This window comes from Cervus canadensis, chromosome 4 (genome assembly GCF_019320065.1).
Source record: "Cervus canadensis isolate Bull #8, Minnesota chromosome 4, ASM1932006v1, whole genome shotgun sequence".
Lineage (NCBI taxonomy): Eukaryota > Metazoa > Chordata > Mammalia > Artiodactyla > Cervidae > Cervus > Cervus canadensis.
In genome coordinates, this window is record NC_057389.1 from 69,137,164 (window position 1) to 69,153,283 (window position 16,120).

At 55.2% G+C, this 16,120-nt stretch overlaps 2 protein-coding genes across 3 annotated transcripts; one reads left to right on the top strand and one right to left on the bottom strand.

Moving 5' to 3' along the window:
* The first annotated feature begins 952 nt into the window (after nt 1-952).
* PFN3 (profilin 3) lies at nt 953-1,763 on the top strand. The gene has a single exon (XM_043465782.1). It carries the CDS (start codon nt 1,307-1,309, stop codon nt 1,718-1,720), a length of 414 nt encoding a protein of 137 aa, XP_043321717.1. The 5' UTR covers nt 953-1,306; the 3' UTR covers nt 1,721-1,763.
* Nucleotides 1,764-2,979: 1,216 nt separating this feature from the next.
* Nucleotides 2,980-15,864, bottom strand: SLC34A1 (solute carrier family 34 member 1). 2 transcript variants are annotated; one of them, XM_043465783.1, is made up of 14 exons: nt 15,795-15,864; nt 15,111-15,189; nt 14,738-14,866; nt 14,439-14,588; nt 14,226-14,354; nt 14,011-14,154; nt 12,967-13,078; nt 12,650-12,845; nt 12,472-12,567; nt 6,654-6,723; nt 6,230-6,397; nt 4,890-5,006; nt 4,666-4,790; nt 2,980-3,966 (listed from the first exon to the last, which is right to left on the bottom strand). In XM_043465783.1, the coding sequence occupies exons 3-14, from the start codon at nt 14,844-14,846 to the stop codon at nt 3,463-3,465; spliced, it is 1,920 nt and encodes a 639-aa protein (XP_043321718.1). In that variant the 5' UTR covers nt 14,847-14,866; nt 15,111-15,189; nt 15,795-15,864; the 3' UTR covers nt 2,980-3,462. The 2 variants fall into 2 exon arrangements, with proteins under 2 accessions (XP_043321718.1, XP_043321719.1); XM_043465784.1 differs by lacking the exon at nt 12,472-12,567.
* Nucleotides 15,865-16,120: the final 256 nt, after the last annotated feature.

Below are 16,120 nucleotides of genomic sequence, written 5' to 3' on the forward strand. Positions count from 1 at the left end.
ATGAAAGTGAAAGAGGAGAGTGAAAAAGTTGGCTTAAAGCTTAACATTCAGAAAACTAAGATCATGGCATCTGGTCCCATCACTTCATGGCAAGTAGATGGAGAGAGACAGTGGAAACAGTGTCAGACTTTATTTTTTGGGGCTCCAAAATCACTGCAGATGGTGATTGCAGCCATGGAATTAAAAGATGCTTACTCCTTGGAAGGAAAGTTATGACCAACCTAGATAGCATATTAAAAAGCAGAGACATTACTTTGCCAACAAAGGTCCATCTGGTCAAGGCTATGGTTTTTCCAGTGGTCATGTATGGATGTGAGAGTTGGACTGTGAAGAAAGCTGAGTGCCGAAAAATTGATGCTTTAGAACTGTGGTGTTGGAGAAGACTCTTGAGAGTCCCTTGGACTGCAAGGAGATCCAACCAGTCCATCCTAAAGGAGATCAGTCCTGGGTGTTCATTGGAAGGACTGATGCTGAAGCTGAAACTCCAGTACTTTGGCCACCTCATGTGAAGAGTTGACTCATTGGAAAAGACCCTGATGCTGGGAGGGATTGGGGGCAGGAGAAGGGGACAACAGAGGATGAGATGGTTGGACAGCATCACTGACTCAATGGACATGAATTTGAGTAAACTCTGGGAGTCGGTGATGGATAGGGAGGCCTGGTGTGCTGCGATTCATGGGGTCGCAAAGAGTCAGACATGACTGAGCGACTGAACTGAACTGATGCTGTTCTTGAGGAGAAGGCAGTGGCAACCCACTCCAGTACTCTTGCCTGGAAAATCCCATGGCCGGAGGGGCCTGGTAGGCTGCAGTCCACGGGGTCGCTAACAGTTGGACACTACTCAGCGACTTCACTTTCACTTTTCACTTTCCTGCATTGGAGAAGGAAATGGCAACCCACTCCAGTGTTCTTGCCTGGAGAATCCCAGGGACGGGGGAGCCCGGTGGGCTGCCGTCTATGGGGTCGCACAGAGTCTGACACGACTGAAGCGACTTAGCAGCAGCAGCAGCAGCATGCTGTTCTTGATGGATCATTTAAGCACTTTGTTGTTGTTTGATAGCTAGACTGCTGTGCAGTTCCCTCCTTCAGGCCAACTTTAAAACTTCATCAGGCAATAGGTACGAACGCGGCCCCACCCCCACCCTCACCCTATTCTCCAGCGTAGGCAGCCCCTGTGTGATGTCACGGTTGCCTCAACGTCGTAGCCACGCCCCTGAATACGTCATAGTGTCCTGGGCATTCGAGGCACGTGGTGCCGCTGGACAACCCTGGAAAGTGCGAAGCGAGGGGCGCGCTCTGAGCCGGAATGGGCGACTGGAAAGGTTACATCAGTGCAGTGCTTCGGGACCAGCGCATCGACGACGTGGCCATCGTGGGCCACTCGGACAATCGCTGCGTGTGGGCCTCGCGGCCTGGGGGCCTGCTGGCGGCCATCTCACCGCAGGAGGTGGGTGTGCTCACTGGGCCAGACCGGAGCACTTTCCTGCAGGCGGGGCTGTGCGTGGCGGGCCGCCGTTGCTGCGTCATCCGAGACCACTTGCTGGCCGAGGGCGACGGAGTGCTGGACGCGCGCACCAAGGGTCTGGACGGGCGCGCCATCTGCGTGGGCCACACGCCTCGGGCGCTTCTCGTGCTCATGGGCCGGCGGGGCGTGCACGGGGGCATTCTCAACAAGACGATGCACGAGCTGATCCATGGGCTGCGCTCGCAGGGCACCTAGCAGGTCAGCCGGCCAATCCAGAATAAAGTCTGACCTGGGCGTGTTAGATCACACTCCAGTTGTGAGGGGGAGTAGGGGGAATTGCCGATGAGGAAGGTACTTTACTAGATCCTTGCAGAAGGTGTCTGATGAGGTTGGTATTATGAGTCCAGAGGCTTCCCAGCCTTCCAGGCTCTATCTCAGGACCTCCCATGGGTGCCCTGCCTCTGGACAACTCCCTAGGCCAGAGTCTGAAGGCCTTGGTGCCTCCCCAGGGTCCCTAGGGACACCCAAGCTAAGGAGGGGGTAGCCTCAAATGCTCCAACTCGGACCTGAGTATCCTTTCCCATAAAACTTCCACAAGTCTGTGTGGGACAGACTCTAAAGGAAGTCCCCTCCCCACCCTCCCACACCACTCCCTAAGCTGGGGCCAGTGCAATTCTCACCTTCACCTAGCAAGAAGAAGCACTAGCAAGGGCTGTGGGTGGGTAACATGATGGGGTTGGTAGCTTGGAGAACAGCTCTGGGGCTTCCAGTCCCTTGCATCCCCCCACAATTCTTCAAAGGGGGTGGATGTAGGGGTGGGGAGGCAAGTGTTGTAGACCATCACAACTAGATACTGGGCCCCACAGTCTTCCTGCCACTTTGAGGTCCAAAGGCCCCAGAGATGTCCCTGGACTAGAGGGAGGAGCTTTGGCATTGCCCAGCCTTTGTCTCTCCTTCTGCAGACCTCTGCTCAGGGGGTCCCATGGGGGAGGAGGAATTGAAAAACTTGGGTGGGCTTAAATGAAGCCTGGTTTACTGCCCAAAGGCAGAGTATAAAGATGGGAGGGAAAGTGACTGGTCTCTGCCCGCTGCGCACTGGGGCCCAGGGCATGGCTTCTCTTGCCCATCTCCACCCTCCCTCTCCTTCCTCCAGGAGCCCTGACGGGGCCCCACCTGTCACTGGGTTTCTGGAGAACTGATTTTATCCCAGAGTAGGGGAGGGAGACAGGTAGAGAGCAGAGGTCAGCCTGCTGGGGTTGGGGGATAGAGGTGCACGGAGCCCTCCTTCCACTTGCCTTAAGGTAGCCCTCACGGGGGCTTCCAGGGAGTTTGAATTGTGGATTGGACTCATTAGGCAGGGTCAAGAAGATTGTTGGGGAGAGCTTGTTGGCTGGCTTTTCCAGGGCACAGCAGGCTCTCTTTGGGAGGGGAGACAGTACTGCTGAGCCCCAAACCATGATCTGTTCCTCCCCTCCAGATGGACAGCAAGCAGATTTCCAAGTGCACAATGAGAGTTTCATTTCTTTCTTTTCTTTTTAATCAGACAGTGTTAGGAAGGGGCTTGTAGTGGAGATGCAGGAACCCTGGGTGAGAATGAGGAGAATGGTATCATGGAGGAAGGAAAGTGGCAGGGAGGGGGTGAGAATTCAGGCAGTGACTCAGGCACCCACATCTTTGCCCCAGCAAACAGCTGTAGGTCACATACATGGACTCACCCTCACTCCCACCCAGCCCAGTCAGAGTTGCGTATACACAGGGACACAAGTTCAGGCTTCCAGATACATATGCAAAGGACTCACAATCATACCCAGATACCTTGCAGTTGGCATGCGGTGTCCCCACATGTGCACATACACTGACTCTCAGCTGCGTCAGCCGAGACCTCCCAGGACCTGTAGAAGCACTGGCGCATGCCCAGATGCACCCCTCTGCCCTTGCACCCTGGGCATCTCAGACACAGGCCCCTTCTGGCTCCAGGCAGCTGTCTGGGCTGGAGCCTAGAGACGGGTGGCGTTGTGGTGATGGGGCATGGCAAGGCGGGGGGAGGGTGTGGCAGGGGGCAGTTCCTCCAGGAAGACCCTGGCGGGCAGTGGGGGTGAGCGGGGCTCGGGCCTGGCGCAGCACAGGGTGGCGCGGGTGATGAGGCGGTCCAGGGGCTTCAGGGAGTGCATCCATGGGGGCAGGAAGTCCCACGTCTGCAGCCACTTGGGCAGGCACCCGGGGCTGCGACTCTGCAGCGCGCTGACAAGCACTACGAAGGCCAGCAGGGCCCCAAAGGGTGCGCCCACACCTACCATCGCCTGCCAGCCTGCCATGGAGAGCCCAAACACCATCGAGGGCAGCAGCAGGAAGCACAGGAGGAGGTAGAGGACGGCGAACCAGCGATACTTGGCCGTGCGTTTGCCCAACGCCTTGGCCATGCGGATAGGCAGGCGCGTGCAGGGCACGGGGTACCACAGCAGGATGCCAGAGATGTTGAAGAAGAAGTGGCAGAGGGCAATCTGCAGGGGAGAGGGCAGAGGGGTGGAGGCGGGCACGGGCCCTAGCTCCCGAGTCAGGATTAGATCACAGGGGACCACCAGCTCTGGGCAGCAGGAAAGTCAGCACTCAGGGCTAGCATGCCCCCAGTGAAACACTGGTACACTTCTGGACCAGTGGGTACATAACTGCTGCCCTAAACCCTCCACATTTCCCCTCACTAACCCCTCTCTCAGGAGTTCCCCAGCAGATCCCATTCGGATCCAGGAGCTGAAAGATTCATACTGATTTCTGGTTCAGAAGCTCTGGCCTCCTGAGTGAGCAACATCCTGGCTTATCCGTTACTCCTTTGCTCCTAGAAGAGCAGCCTCTTTGCTGTCTGCCCCTCAGTCCTTGATCCCCCAGATGGAGCCAGGCCCCCTCTTAACAGCACCCCTTCCTTAGAAGGTGAATCCCGCTGACTCTTGTTCATTGATTGGCATGTGTGCATGCGCACACGTCAGTCGCGTCTGACCCTGTGTTCTCAGTAATGTCTCCCTTGTTAGACTCTAAGGTCTTGACGGTGGCATGAGGTATACTTTACCCATATGATTTCCATAGAGTCTGGCATAGCAGGTGCCCCCTACTAGGCAATCAAAAACTGTTTGGTACATACTGTCTACATTGGGTCAGGCTTCCGGTGCCTGTCTTAGCCCTGTCCTTGGGAGAGGTCCCAAGCTCACCTGGAAAGCGCTGGACAGCTTCTCCCGGGGGCTGGCCAGGGCAGCCAGTATGGCCGTGGTGGTGGTACCGATGTTGGAGCCCAGTGTGAGCGGGTAGGCGCGCTCAATGCTGATCACACCGAGGCCTGGGGGCAGAGGAGAGGACACGGGCTCCCCAGCTCCCTCCTTTAGCCTTTCCCTGCCGGCCCCACCCCACCTGACCCTGCCTCCGTGTGAGGACTCACCAATGAGTGGGGTGATGGCTGAGGTGAACACAGAACTGCTCTGGACGACAAAGGTCATGCTGGCCCCTACCACCATGGCAAAGTAGCCTGTGGCCCAGGTGAAGGGGCTGGGAAAGTCTGCGAGGAAACCATCAGACATCAGAGTAGGATCAGGGGGAGGGGATTGAGAGGGGCGGGGACGTTTCTTGGGGAGGAGGTCTCCGATGCCAGCTTCCAAGTGGCACCTTGTCAGTCTCCTGCTCAACTGCGGCAGCTTCTCCTGGTCCTCCTTGATCTTGGATTAAAGACCCTTCTTAGCCTGCTTCCATCATACTTTTGCTCCCTTGTTCCTGCTGCCTGGGATAGCTTCCTCACTCCTAAATATTCATGCTTAGGACTCAGCGTGGATATCACTGCCGCTGGAGAGCCCTCCCTGACCCCAGCTCCCAGGCAGACTTTGCTTCTCCTTCCTCTGAACTCCCACAGATCCACAAATGCCCCTATTCCAGCATTTGTCATATGGCCTCTGCCCATGCCAGGTGGGGTCCCCAAAGCTCAACATGAGTCCTAAGTGAAAGTCAGATAGTGTCACTGCCCAAAGCCCCAAGTGCCCCCATCGCCCTGGATCAAGTCCAGGCTCTAAGTGCAGCCTGCAGGGCCCTGTTACCTCGCTGACCTCTTCCTGCCTCTGTCCACCTCACTCACCGAGCTCCCACTGCAGGGCTGGCCACCTATCTGTGCCACAAGCCTGCCCAGCCAAGTCCTGCCTCAGAGCCTTTGCATGTACTGTTCCCTCCACTCAAAAAGCTCTTCGGCCACGTCTGACTGCTTCATATTTAGGTCCCTGCTCAAATGTCACCTCTGCGCAGAAACCACTGACTCCCTATCAAAAGCAACTCTTCCATACTCTATTTGCTGTTTTTGCTTTCTGTTTGGCAGTTCCTGTTCCCTTTCATCTGAATTTATCCCTCCTCGATCTTTTTTTTTTTTTTGCTGTCTTCCCGTGTGTGCTGTGAGCCCCCTGAGGACAAGAGGCATCTCTGTGAGGCTCACCTCTGTATCCCTCACACCACTCTCTGCTTGGCACACAGAGGGGACTTGATGACTATTTGTTAATTGAATCAAACAATGGCCTCTGGGAATCCCTTTGGAGCCACCTGCTAAAACGGAAGCAGCCACAGATTCCCAGCTTGTCAGCATCTCAGGGACCTCATATATCACCCAGTCCAACCTCTTCTTTGTTCACATGGGGAAACTGAGGCTCAAAGGTGGTACCCAGATCACACAGGACGGCAGTGGAAGGATTAACAAGATCCAGAAGGCCCATCCTGGGGCCTGCCCACCCACTGCTCGGGGCTCACCAGTGTTGATAACCTTCTGAATGACCTTGGCCACCTGGCCCTTGAGCAGAGAGTTCAGCATCTTGACAAGGAGGATGAGACAGGTGCACAGGAGGGCCAGGGAGCCAGCCAGCAGGATGAGCCCCACAGCCAGGTCAGGCAGCCCCGTGTCCACGAAGATGTGGTTGCCTGTGGGGTGGGGGAGTGGTATCAAGCTGCTGCCCCCGCAGTCCAGCTCCCAGCCCCCAACCTTTGCCACCCTCTTGGACTCAGAGCCTTGTGTTCCTTCAACCTCTACATGAGAGCCTGACCCCAGCCCAGGAGCTAGGCTGGCCAACAGCTGTCCTTCTGGGCTGGAAGCAGCAGTGGCCAGGTGGAAGATGGCCCTGCCTCTGCCAGGCTCTTCCCTGCTGGGCTGGATATCTCGCATACTGGGGGTACTCACACTTCTCCAGGGTGGCATTTCTGACCATCCGGCTGGTGTTGGCCTCTGCCCTGGGCATAGGAGTGGGAACCTAGATTAAGAGAAGAGGTCAGTTCAGTTCGGTTGCACAGTCGTATCTGACTCTTTGCGACCCCATGGACTGCAGCACGCCAGGCTTCCCTGTCCATCACCGACTCCCAGAGCTTGCTCAAATTCATGTCCATCGAGTCGGGGATGCCATCCAATCATCTCATTCTCTGTCGTCCCCTTCTCCTCCTGCCTTCAATCTTTCCCAGCATCAGAGTCTTTTCTAAGGAATCAGTTCTTCGAATCAGGTGGCTAAAATATTGGAGCTGCAGCTTCTGCATCAGTCCTTCCAATGAACACTCAGGACTGGTTTCCTTTGGGATTGAATAGTTTGATCTCCTTGCAGCCCAAGGGACTCTAAAGAATCTTCTCCAGCACCTCAGTTCTATAGCATCAGTTCTTCGGCACTCAGTTTTCTTTATGGCCCAACTCTCGATCCATACATGACTACTGGAAAAACTGTAACTTTGACTAGATGGACCTTTGTCAGCAAACTAATGTCCCTGCTTTTTGATACGCTGTCAAGGTTGGTCATAGCTTTTCTTCCAAGGAGCAAGCATCTTAATTTCATGGCTGAGATTGACATAGCAAGTTTAGGAACATGTGTTCTGTGACTGGGGCTAAAATGGGGGTTAGGGAGAGATGGGGGATGGAGAGGATACAGGTGGTCCCTGTGACTACCTGCCCCTGGATGCTTTGCCTGCCCTGTGCTTCCTCTGATGATGAAATGGGGGTGAAACATCTGCCACAGGAGAGTCTGGCTGCAGTTGGCCCTCAGAATACTCTACTCCATCAGCTCACTGATCTGGCTCTCACCGGGGCCTGCAGGGGCCTCCTGATCAGAGGGTGTCTTGTCCATGTTTCTCCCACCTCTCCTGGGCCCTGGATGCTGCTGGCCATAGCCCACTTCTGAAAACTCTCCCTTTCCCATCATTTATTATCAATCCCTGCCTCAGTGTACCCCTCTTCCCTGGTACCCTTGCCTCATCCTCTCCCCTCAGGCATCTTGCCCAAGTTCTGGAGTTTTCCTCAAATCCTTGTCCAGAGAGGATGGAGCAGAGGGCCCAGGCCCCATATTTCTTCCCTCCCCCACTAATGTCAGTGAAGAGGAGCGGGTTCCTGGGGAGGTTTCTTTACTCAGAGGGCCCAAGGCCAGGCAGGTAGCCTAGACGAGGGGCTCAGGCTGTGTGTGGAGGTGTTGGGAAGCATGTTGACCCTAAAGGGGCCTCAGCTGCTGAGCTCCAGACCACTGTCACTGTCTAGAGATGTAGCCCAGCTCAGCCAAAGGGCCTGCTTTTACAAGAGAAACCACAACTCTAAACATGTAGATAAAATCTCCCAATCTGTAAATGTTGGCAACCGCTTCAAGATGTACTTTACAATTCTGTGAAGGCCAGTCTGGCCTGGGGACCACTCCTTTGTAGCCTTCTTGAGTTAGGAATTTTTTTTTTTTCCTGGCACAGCTTGTGGGATCTTAGTTCCCTGACCAGGGATCAAACACAGGCCCTTGACAGTGAAAGTGTGGAGTCCTAGTCCCTGGACTGCCAGGGAATTCCCTAAGGAGTTCTTTTTTAAAAATGCAACCTAAGGCTCCTTACCTTTCCCCCAGGATCCTGTCAGTGAAAGGGGAAAGTGGGCCAGGCTTGGCTTCAGAAAAGCCATGTCACAAAGGACAACTTGGGTCCTGGAAAGGGGTAGTGACTCCTTGGGCCCCCAGCAAAATGCAAGAACCACAGCGTCCGTCACCACATTCTGCCACCTGTGGGAGCTGATATAGACCCTGGTCCCATTCTCCCTAGGGGGTCAGCAGCTCACACCCCTCTGACCTCCCTGGGTGCTGGGGGGAGGGGCTCAAGTGGGGTATGGCACTTGGGTTTACAGCTCTTTTATGTTTTATTTTAAATTGTGTCATGTAAAGATGTTAGAGATGGGCTTCCCTGGTGGCTCAGAAGATAAAGAATCTGCCTGCAACGTGGGAGACCAGGGTTTAATCCCTGGGTTGGAAAGATCCCCTAGAGAAGGAATTGGCAACCCACTCCGGTATTCTTATCTGGAGAATTCCATGAACAGAAGAGCCTGGTGGGCTAGAGTCCATGCTGTTTGCAAAGAGTCAGAGTGAGTGACTGAGTGACTAACACACACTTCTTAGAGATAAGAACTATTTCTGGCACATGACTTTGAGTCGGGGCTTATTTTAGCGGCATGTACTCCCCTGAGTGGGGCAGCACACTCATTTGTGCACCCATACCAGAGCCCTGGAACACCTTCAAGCCTCGGCCATAATCACAGGCTGAGAAATCAGAGAAAATGGTCTCTGATGGGCTTGATTGCAAAAGCCTGCTGGGAAAGCAATGGTAACTGGGAGGGAGCCAGGTGTTTGCTATCAGGCAGATCTGAGTTCAGTCCTGCTTTTTATCCCAACTACCTTGCGCAGGTCATGCCACCTCACTGAGCCTGTTTTCTCTAAAGCGGGATAAGAAAAGAGCTGTGCTCAAACTCCAGCTGAGCACTCCCTGCTGTGTGACACTGGACCAAACTTGAAACCTCTCTGAGCCTCTGTTTCCTTGTCTGCAGCGTGCAGTCCATAATGTAGCCCACTTCTCCCCAGGGGCTAGTTGTGAGAAATCTGGAAAAAGAAAGTGTGGAATTTATGTGCCTGAAGAGACAACCCAAACTAAGGAGACCTCTGGCAACTGAAAATGTGAAAGCGTTAGCTGTCAGTCATGTCTAACTCTTTGTGAGCTCATGGACTGTGGCCCTCCAGGCTCCTCTGTCCACGGGATTCTCCAGGCAAGAATACTGGAATGGGTTGCCATTTCCTTCTCCAGAGGATCTTCCCAACCCAGGGATTGAACCCAGGTCTCCTGCATTGCAGGCAGACTCTTGGCCATCTGAGCCACCAGATTAAGCTCACAGAGGGATGTGAGCTCCAAGAATCCCCCCCCCCCCCACCCCCCGGTCCCGGCAGGAGGTGGGGCGGGGAAATAGCGCAGTGTTCAGGCCTGTACTGCAGCCTCTCCTCCAGGAGAAGGGGTGTTCTAGGGTCTTTGCTTTTCTGGAAGCAGAGCGTGAGTGCTGTGCTAGTGGCGCCATCTGGTGGCGAAGAGGAGAATTCACTTTTACAGCCCTACCTATCACCCCGGAGGGTCTCCAAGTGGCTGTGGTCACCTCGTGGCATTCATGCCTGATAGGCAGAGTGGGCAATGGACACATAGGGTGGGATATACATCTGGAAGAGAAGTCGAAATGGAGAGTCAGGAGTGTGGGGTGTAGTTTCTGCCAGGACTTTGGCCCCCCCTCAGTTGCATAGACTTGGACAAACCTGTCTGAGCCTATTTAAAATGGGGTTGTGAGGGACTTCCTGTTGGTCCAGTGGTTAGGAATCTGCCTGCCAAGGCACGGGACACAGATTGGGTCCCTGGTCCTGGAACTAAGATCCCATGTGCTGCAGAGCAACTAAGCTTCTGCATCACAACTACTGAGCCATCGAGCTACAACTACTGAGGCCCGGCGCACCCAGAGCCCGTGCCCTGCAACAAGAGAAGCCACCACAGTAAGAAGCCCACACACCACAATTAGAGCGTAGCCCCCGCTCACCGCAACTAGAAAGAGCCCACGTGCAGCAGCGAAGACCCACCGCAGCCAAAAAGTAAATAAACTTTTTAAAATGGGGTTGTGATAATCCCTGCCTCCCAGGTTGCAAGTCTTTGGAAGAAGCTTCTTTCATCCATGCATGTAGGGCTGACAATCCACAGGGTGACCACACAAGAAGGTAATTCCCAGGACAGCGTCAGGACCCCCTGAGCATCAAGAGTTGTTGGAATACTAATACCACCTCTGGCTTTTTCTTTCACCATCTGGAGAATCCCAGACTGCCAATCAGATAGGTGCCCTGGAGGCTGGCTCAGGCGAGGTTGGGCCTGGCTTGGTGAAAGCTGGAGGCAGTGAGAACAGGTCAGAAGGGAACAGGGAGACTCAGCGGCCAAAGGAAAAATGTGCAGGAGGAGCCGCCAGGGTACATGATTGTGAGCCACTTTCCTGAGGGGACTCAGAGAGAGGGCCAGAACCGGGAGCTTACCTCCCACCCCCTGCTACTCTCCAGGCCAAGGAAATTGTATCTGGACCCTGCTGTCAAGGAAAGGTTTCCCCAGGAGGGCTGGGGTGAGAAACCAGTGAGCGGGCGAGTGGTAGCAGGAGCCATAGAAGAACGTGTGAAGACAAGGAACAGGGCAGCTTGCTTCTGGTCGCTGGACCTCAGGTTCCAGGTGGATCATGTCCGCCTCACCAGCATCACTGAGGGTTCCATCAGGTGAGGGCCCCGTTTGCATCCTGCAAAGGGAGGCTGGCCGAATGCAGCTGCAGGCAGGCGGTGGGGATTTCAGTAGGCGAGGATCACCACGGCTGAGGAACTCCTTTCCACAGCTCGCTTTTTGATCAAAGTGTGTGACTCTGGTCTTTCAGGGTTTGCAGTGAAGCAGAGGGGATTTTAGTGATTCAGAGCTCTCGGAGAGTGCCCAGGGTGCTTGTGAGAAGGAGAGACGTGTTAGTGGGGTCATAAAGCCACTGTAAAAGCTGTCCGCATGCGCTTTTTGATCTCAAACTGCCTCAACACTCAGCACTGAGTTGGAGCTGTGTGCCACTCAGATGCAAAGGAAGCTTGCAGGGCCGGTTGAAAGAATGTTCTCTGTTCACGCTGGGATAAAGTCCGGGAACATCAAGTAGGGAGGGAAGAAGCTGTGCTGTTTCCTCGTCTTTCGTTTTCAATGGTGTTACTTCTTGTATGTCACAATCAAGGGGAAGTAGATACTGTGGATTATGGTTTTGATGAAGCATTTTCCTTGTTTGATGGCTGAATGAGAAAGTGCGGTAATTGCCTGCTTCCTTGTTAGCCTGGTATGATGGCTGGTCAATGAGTGTCCAACTGATCCAAACGGAGCCTCATCCCAGGCGTAAGAAGCCAGGAAACAGCAGGAAGAACACACAGGACAAGGGGACACAGGCCTGCGGCAGTCTCCGGCAGAAGGAACCCAGTATCAGTACCAGTGTCTCCAGTGAGGTCTCCATAGCCTGCTTGTCCTGCTCCTGGGCTGGTTCCCTGTTGGTCTTGGTTTTCTCAGGCATCCTTGTAGCACTCTCTCCCTACCCTTCTCTGCACATTACCTGGGCCCCCAAACACGACAGAGCTGTCACTAAGCAACTCCCTAGATCCCAATGGGGAGAGACAGCCCTAGACTGCAAGACCCACGCTCGGGGCCTTGAAGCAGTAAAATAAGCTCTAAAGGGTTTTCTAGCCTCTTGGAGCCTATTTCTTTACCTGTGAAACCGCAGAGTTGAGCCAGATCAGTGGTTCTCCAACTAGTGGGCTTGTTGAAATGTAGACTCCTGGGCGCCACCAGATCTTTTTTTTGTTCTAATTTAGTGGGTCTAGGAAAGGGCCAGATACTTTGTGTCTCTAGTGGGTTCCCAGGTGATAGGTGTGCCATTGGCCCACATTTTGAGAACTGATATCTGGGCTAATTCAATGATATGCTAACTCTAATTGATTAGCAATGGCTGCCTAAAGCTGGTGTGAGGCTGGGAGGGTGTAGCAATATCCGCCACAGGTGCAGTATCCCAGCAAAAGTGCCCCCTGCCTGTCCTCCCAAGCTAAAGAATTGCCAAGGTCTCTACGGAGCTTTTAAACAGACCATGACTCTAGCAGTCAGCTGTCTGAAGAGGGAGTCTTCTCACCGAGGCTGGACCCGGTACTCACCTCTGTGGGGTCTGGGTAACACCAGACCCGGATGAGGCTATGATTTCTCAGGGACTCGTCCCCCGAGGCAAGGCTGGTAATCACAGACTTGTCCAGCTGTGGGCAGTGTGGGCGATGGGTGTGAGGGTGAGGTCCTACGATCCCCCAGGGCCCCACCCCACGCCCGCCCTGCCTCTACCTGGATGATGAGCTTAGTGAAGGGCTCCGTGATGATCTTGAGCAGGTCAGGGGCATCACGGCCACCGCGGATGTTGAAGGAGGCCACCACAAGTCGAGTGATGTGGTGCAGGTACCCCGTGGCAGCCTCCAGGGGCAGCAGCACCAGAACTGACAACCAGTTAAAGCAGTCGTGTATGGTGGCCCCCGCGAAAGCCCTGGGCAGGGAGACCACATTGAAGGGCAGGCTGGAGCCAGGAGACGCTCCAACTAGGGGCTCCTGGCATGGGGGACCACCCTCCCCCAACAAGGACAGGCCCCTCACCACTCCCCCCTCACCGCCGGAAGTCAGTTCTGTCCCCCGCCTGCATCAGGGCCACGATGGTGTTGGTGACGGAGGTGCCGATGTTGGAGCCCATGATGATGGGGATGGCAGAGCTCACCTCCAGCACTGGTAGAAGAAGGCAGAAACTGGGAGGGGCTGCCACCCAACTCCTGCCCCCACAGTTCCTCCTGTCAGACCCGTGGCCCACAGTCCCACCCCAGCAGGCATTCCTGCCACGCCGCTGACTCTGCTCAGCTTTGGCATCACAGGTACGAGGGGCATGTGCTGTGTGCATGCATGTAAACTGACGTTCACATATGCGTACTGCCCCTGCGAATATGTGAATGTGTGTGTGGGTACGTGTCCATGAGGACACGGGTCCTATATGCAATTGTGCCTCTGTGCTTGTGTGTGCACATATGTACCTGAGTGTGATGTCAGTTTCATGTATCAGCTTGGCTAGTACCCAGTTACTCAATGCAACTCTGATCTAGATGTTGCTGTGATTTCCCTCAACCATCAGTTGACCTTAAGGAAAAGAGATTAACCTCAGTAATCTGGGTGGGCCTCATCCAGTGAGATGAAAGGCCCCAAGAGCAAAACTGAGGCTTCCCCGAGAGGAAATTCCACCTGTGCCCTGCAGTATCGGCTTTTGCCTATGAGTTCTGGCCTGCCCTTCCCCGTGGCCTGCCCAGCCTGCCTCGCAATCACAATAGTCAGCTCCTGGAGATAAATCGTAGATGTCTCTATACCTCCTGCAGGTTCTGTTTCTCTGATTCCTCTGGTTCTGTCCCCCCAACTGATGGAATGAGTGACTGTGTGGCGATATGAAGGTGAGCCTTCCTGGGCCTGTACTCCCCATTTGCCATCCTTCCTGGCTCCTGGGCACCCCGCCTGGCTGAGACTCGAGGCCACGCTTTGGAGAATAGAGTGGGAGATGCCAGAGCTGCCCATTGTCCTCTGCCCCTGTCTCCTGCTATTCCCACCCAGAGCCCCAGGTCCAGGATCGAACCACCCTCACCCCCTGCACTCTCCCTGACCCTGGTGGGCCAACTCACAGCCAGAGGAAACCATGCTGACCACGATGGACGTGGAGGTGCTGGAGCTCTGTACCAGCACAGTCACCAGGATCCCCACCACCAGGCCTGCCACCGGGTTGGACAGGATGGCGTTGTCCTTGAAGATGTCACCAGCCACCTTCCCTGGGGAACATAAGCCAGCATTGTCCGAGACGCTTCGGGCCCCTTCCCTGGCCCCCTTCCCTCCGCCCTACCTCCAGCCAGCTGGAAGGCCGAGCTGAGCACGTCCAGGGAGCAGACGAAGAGATAGAGGAAGCAAAGCATCAGCGGAACCTTGAGGAGCGTCACGCCAGCCCGGCGCAGTTTCTGGACCAGTCCAGGTTCTGGAGATGGGCGGTCGTGAGCACAGGGGCTACAGCGTTCTGCCAATGACCGTCAACACCCCCGCCACCCCAACCCAGGCCCACCTGGCTTCCGCTCATCCTCCAGGGCCAGCTTGGCAGGCAGTGGGTCGTGGCACTCCACAACCTCCCCGTAGGGGCAGCCATGCTCTGGGAGGGCCACGGGGCCCATGCTGGGGAAGCCATAGGCTGAGGTCCCTGGAATCCTGTGCAAGACTGGGGAACGAGGCTGATCAGGATTTCCCTGAGGCCCCATTTCCCAGAGAGGGTTGGAGGGGTTGGGCGGAGGGCTAGAGTCCTCCCTCCGGGGTGGGGACGTATGCAACAGAGGGCAAACAGGGTCCAGGGGTGGGAGTAGCACTCACCCTGTGGGCTGGGCACGTAGGCAAAGGCCGCTCCATGCATCATGTGCCCCCCACGAACGGGGAGTGGGGAGACAGCCCGGCCCCCCAGCTTCTCTCTGTAAGACATCATCTCAGGTGCACGCTGTGGGCCTGTGTGTCAGAGGCATGGCAACACTGAGTGATGACTGCTGTGTCCTGGAAACTGACACACACTCACACACTCATCCCCCTACATCCACACCCATGCACTCGCACAAACGCCCGTGGTGTGTGATCCCGAACACACCCCCAGCGAAGCATACCCTCCACCACCACACACACCCAGAGAGGCACACAGGTGCTCAGCACAGATTTGGGGATTCATTCATTCAGCAAGTATTTATTGAGCACCTACTCTTTCTAGGGCACTGGGCTCGATGCTGGAGTACAGCTAGCTAAACAGGTACAGCTTCTGCCCCCAGGAAGCTCCAAGTCTAGCAGAGAAACAGATGTCAATGAAATAATCCCTCAGATGGATGGAACGTGGCAACAGGAGCAAGCATTCTCATGACAGAGGAAGGTACCACCAGAGGTGTCCCAGAGGTACAGGGGTTCACCCTCACAAGTGCACCTCTTTCCCTATCCATCCCTACCCTCCCCCGCCCCAGCAATAAACAAACACTGACGGGACTTTCTGCCATGTATGAGGCTCAAACCAGGACTGGTTTAGTTAGGGAGGGTCCCCACCCTGACCCCAAGTCTGGGAAGTCTCCAATTTGCTTTAGGACCCCTGGAACTGCCCCAGGAGTTCTAGGTGGCTGTTGGGGTGGGAGTACCCCCGTCTACTTCAGCACCCCCACCCTCCACCCCCAACCTTATTCCAAGGGTCCTGACTGTTGGGGCTGGGGACCATGCAGAGCTGAACTCCAAGCCCTGGAAGAGCATGAGTCCATTCTACAGACTCTGAGGCAGTGAGCCAGGCTGGGCTGGGACCGAGATGTTACAGGGAACGGGAATGGGAGCACAGTAAGGACAGAGGTGAGGGGCCCATTTTCTGCTGAGATGGGGATGGGATTGGGATGGGGGACTCTGGACTCACCTTGGTGTTCTGTGTTTCAGCTCCTGCCCAGCAGCTCAGGGAAGCCCTAGGAGCCTGAGGAGAAGCTGGGACCTTCTCTTTATACCTTTGGGTCAAGGGCAAAGTCCCTAGAATCCTAGCTTCCCTCCCTCTGTTCCCCAATTAACTTCATCCCGGAGATTCCTCCTGGTTAATTGCTAATCGTCAGCTCTGCAGGGGGAGTCTGTGAATAGGCTCTTTCCTCTCCCACAGATACCCAGCCTGAACTGTGACTTAACCAGCAAGGAGGGCACAGATGATCCCGTGTCCCTAGGCAGAGATCCTGATGCCACTCAGGCACCTCACTC

Excerpts from the sequence above, each read along its gene's own strand:
- PFN3 (XM_043465782.1), top strand. The coding sequence starts at position 1,307 with ATGGGCGACTGGAAAGGTTACATCAGTGCAGTGCTTCGGGACCAGCGC.
- SLC34A1 (XM_043465783.1), bottom strand. The coding sequence starts at position 14,846 with ATGATGTCTTACAGAGAGAAGCTGGGGGGCCGGGCTGTCTCCCCACTC. Across the intron at positions 12,846-12,966 it reads GACAGAACTGACTTCCGGCG|GGCTTTCGCGGGGGCCACCA; the intron begins GTGAGGGGGGAG and ends CTCCCTGCCCAG. Across the intron at positions 5,007-6,229 it reads TCAGAAGGTTATCAACACTG|ACTTTCCCAGCCCCTTCACC; the intron begins GTGAGCCCCGAG and ends GTTTCCTCGCAG.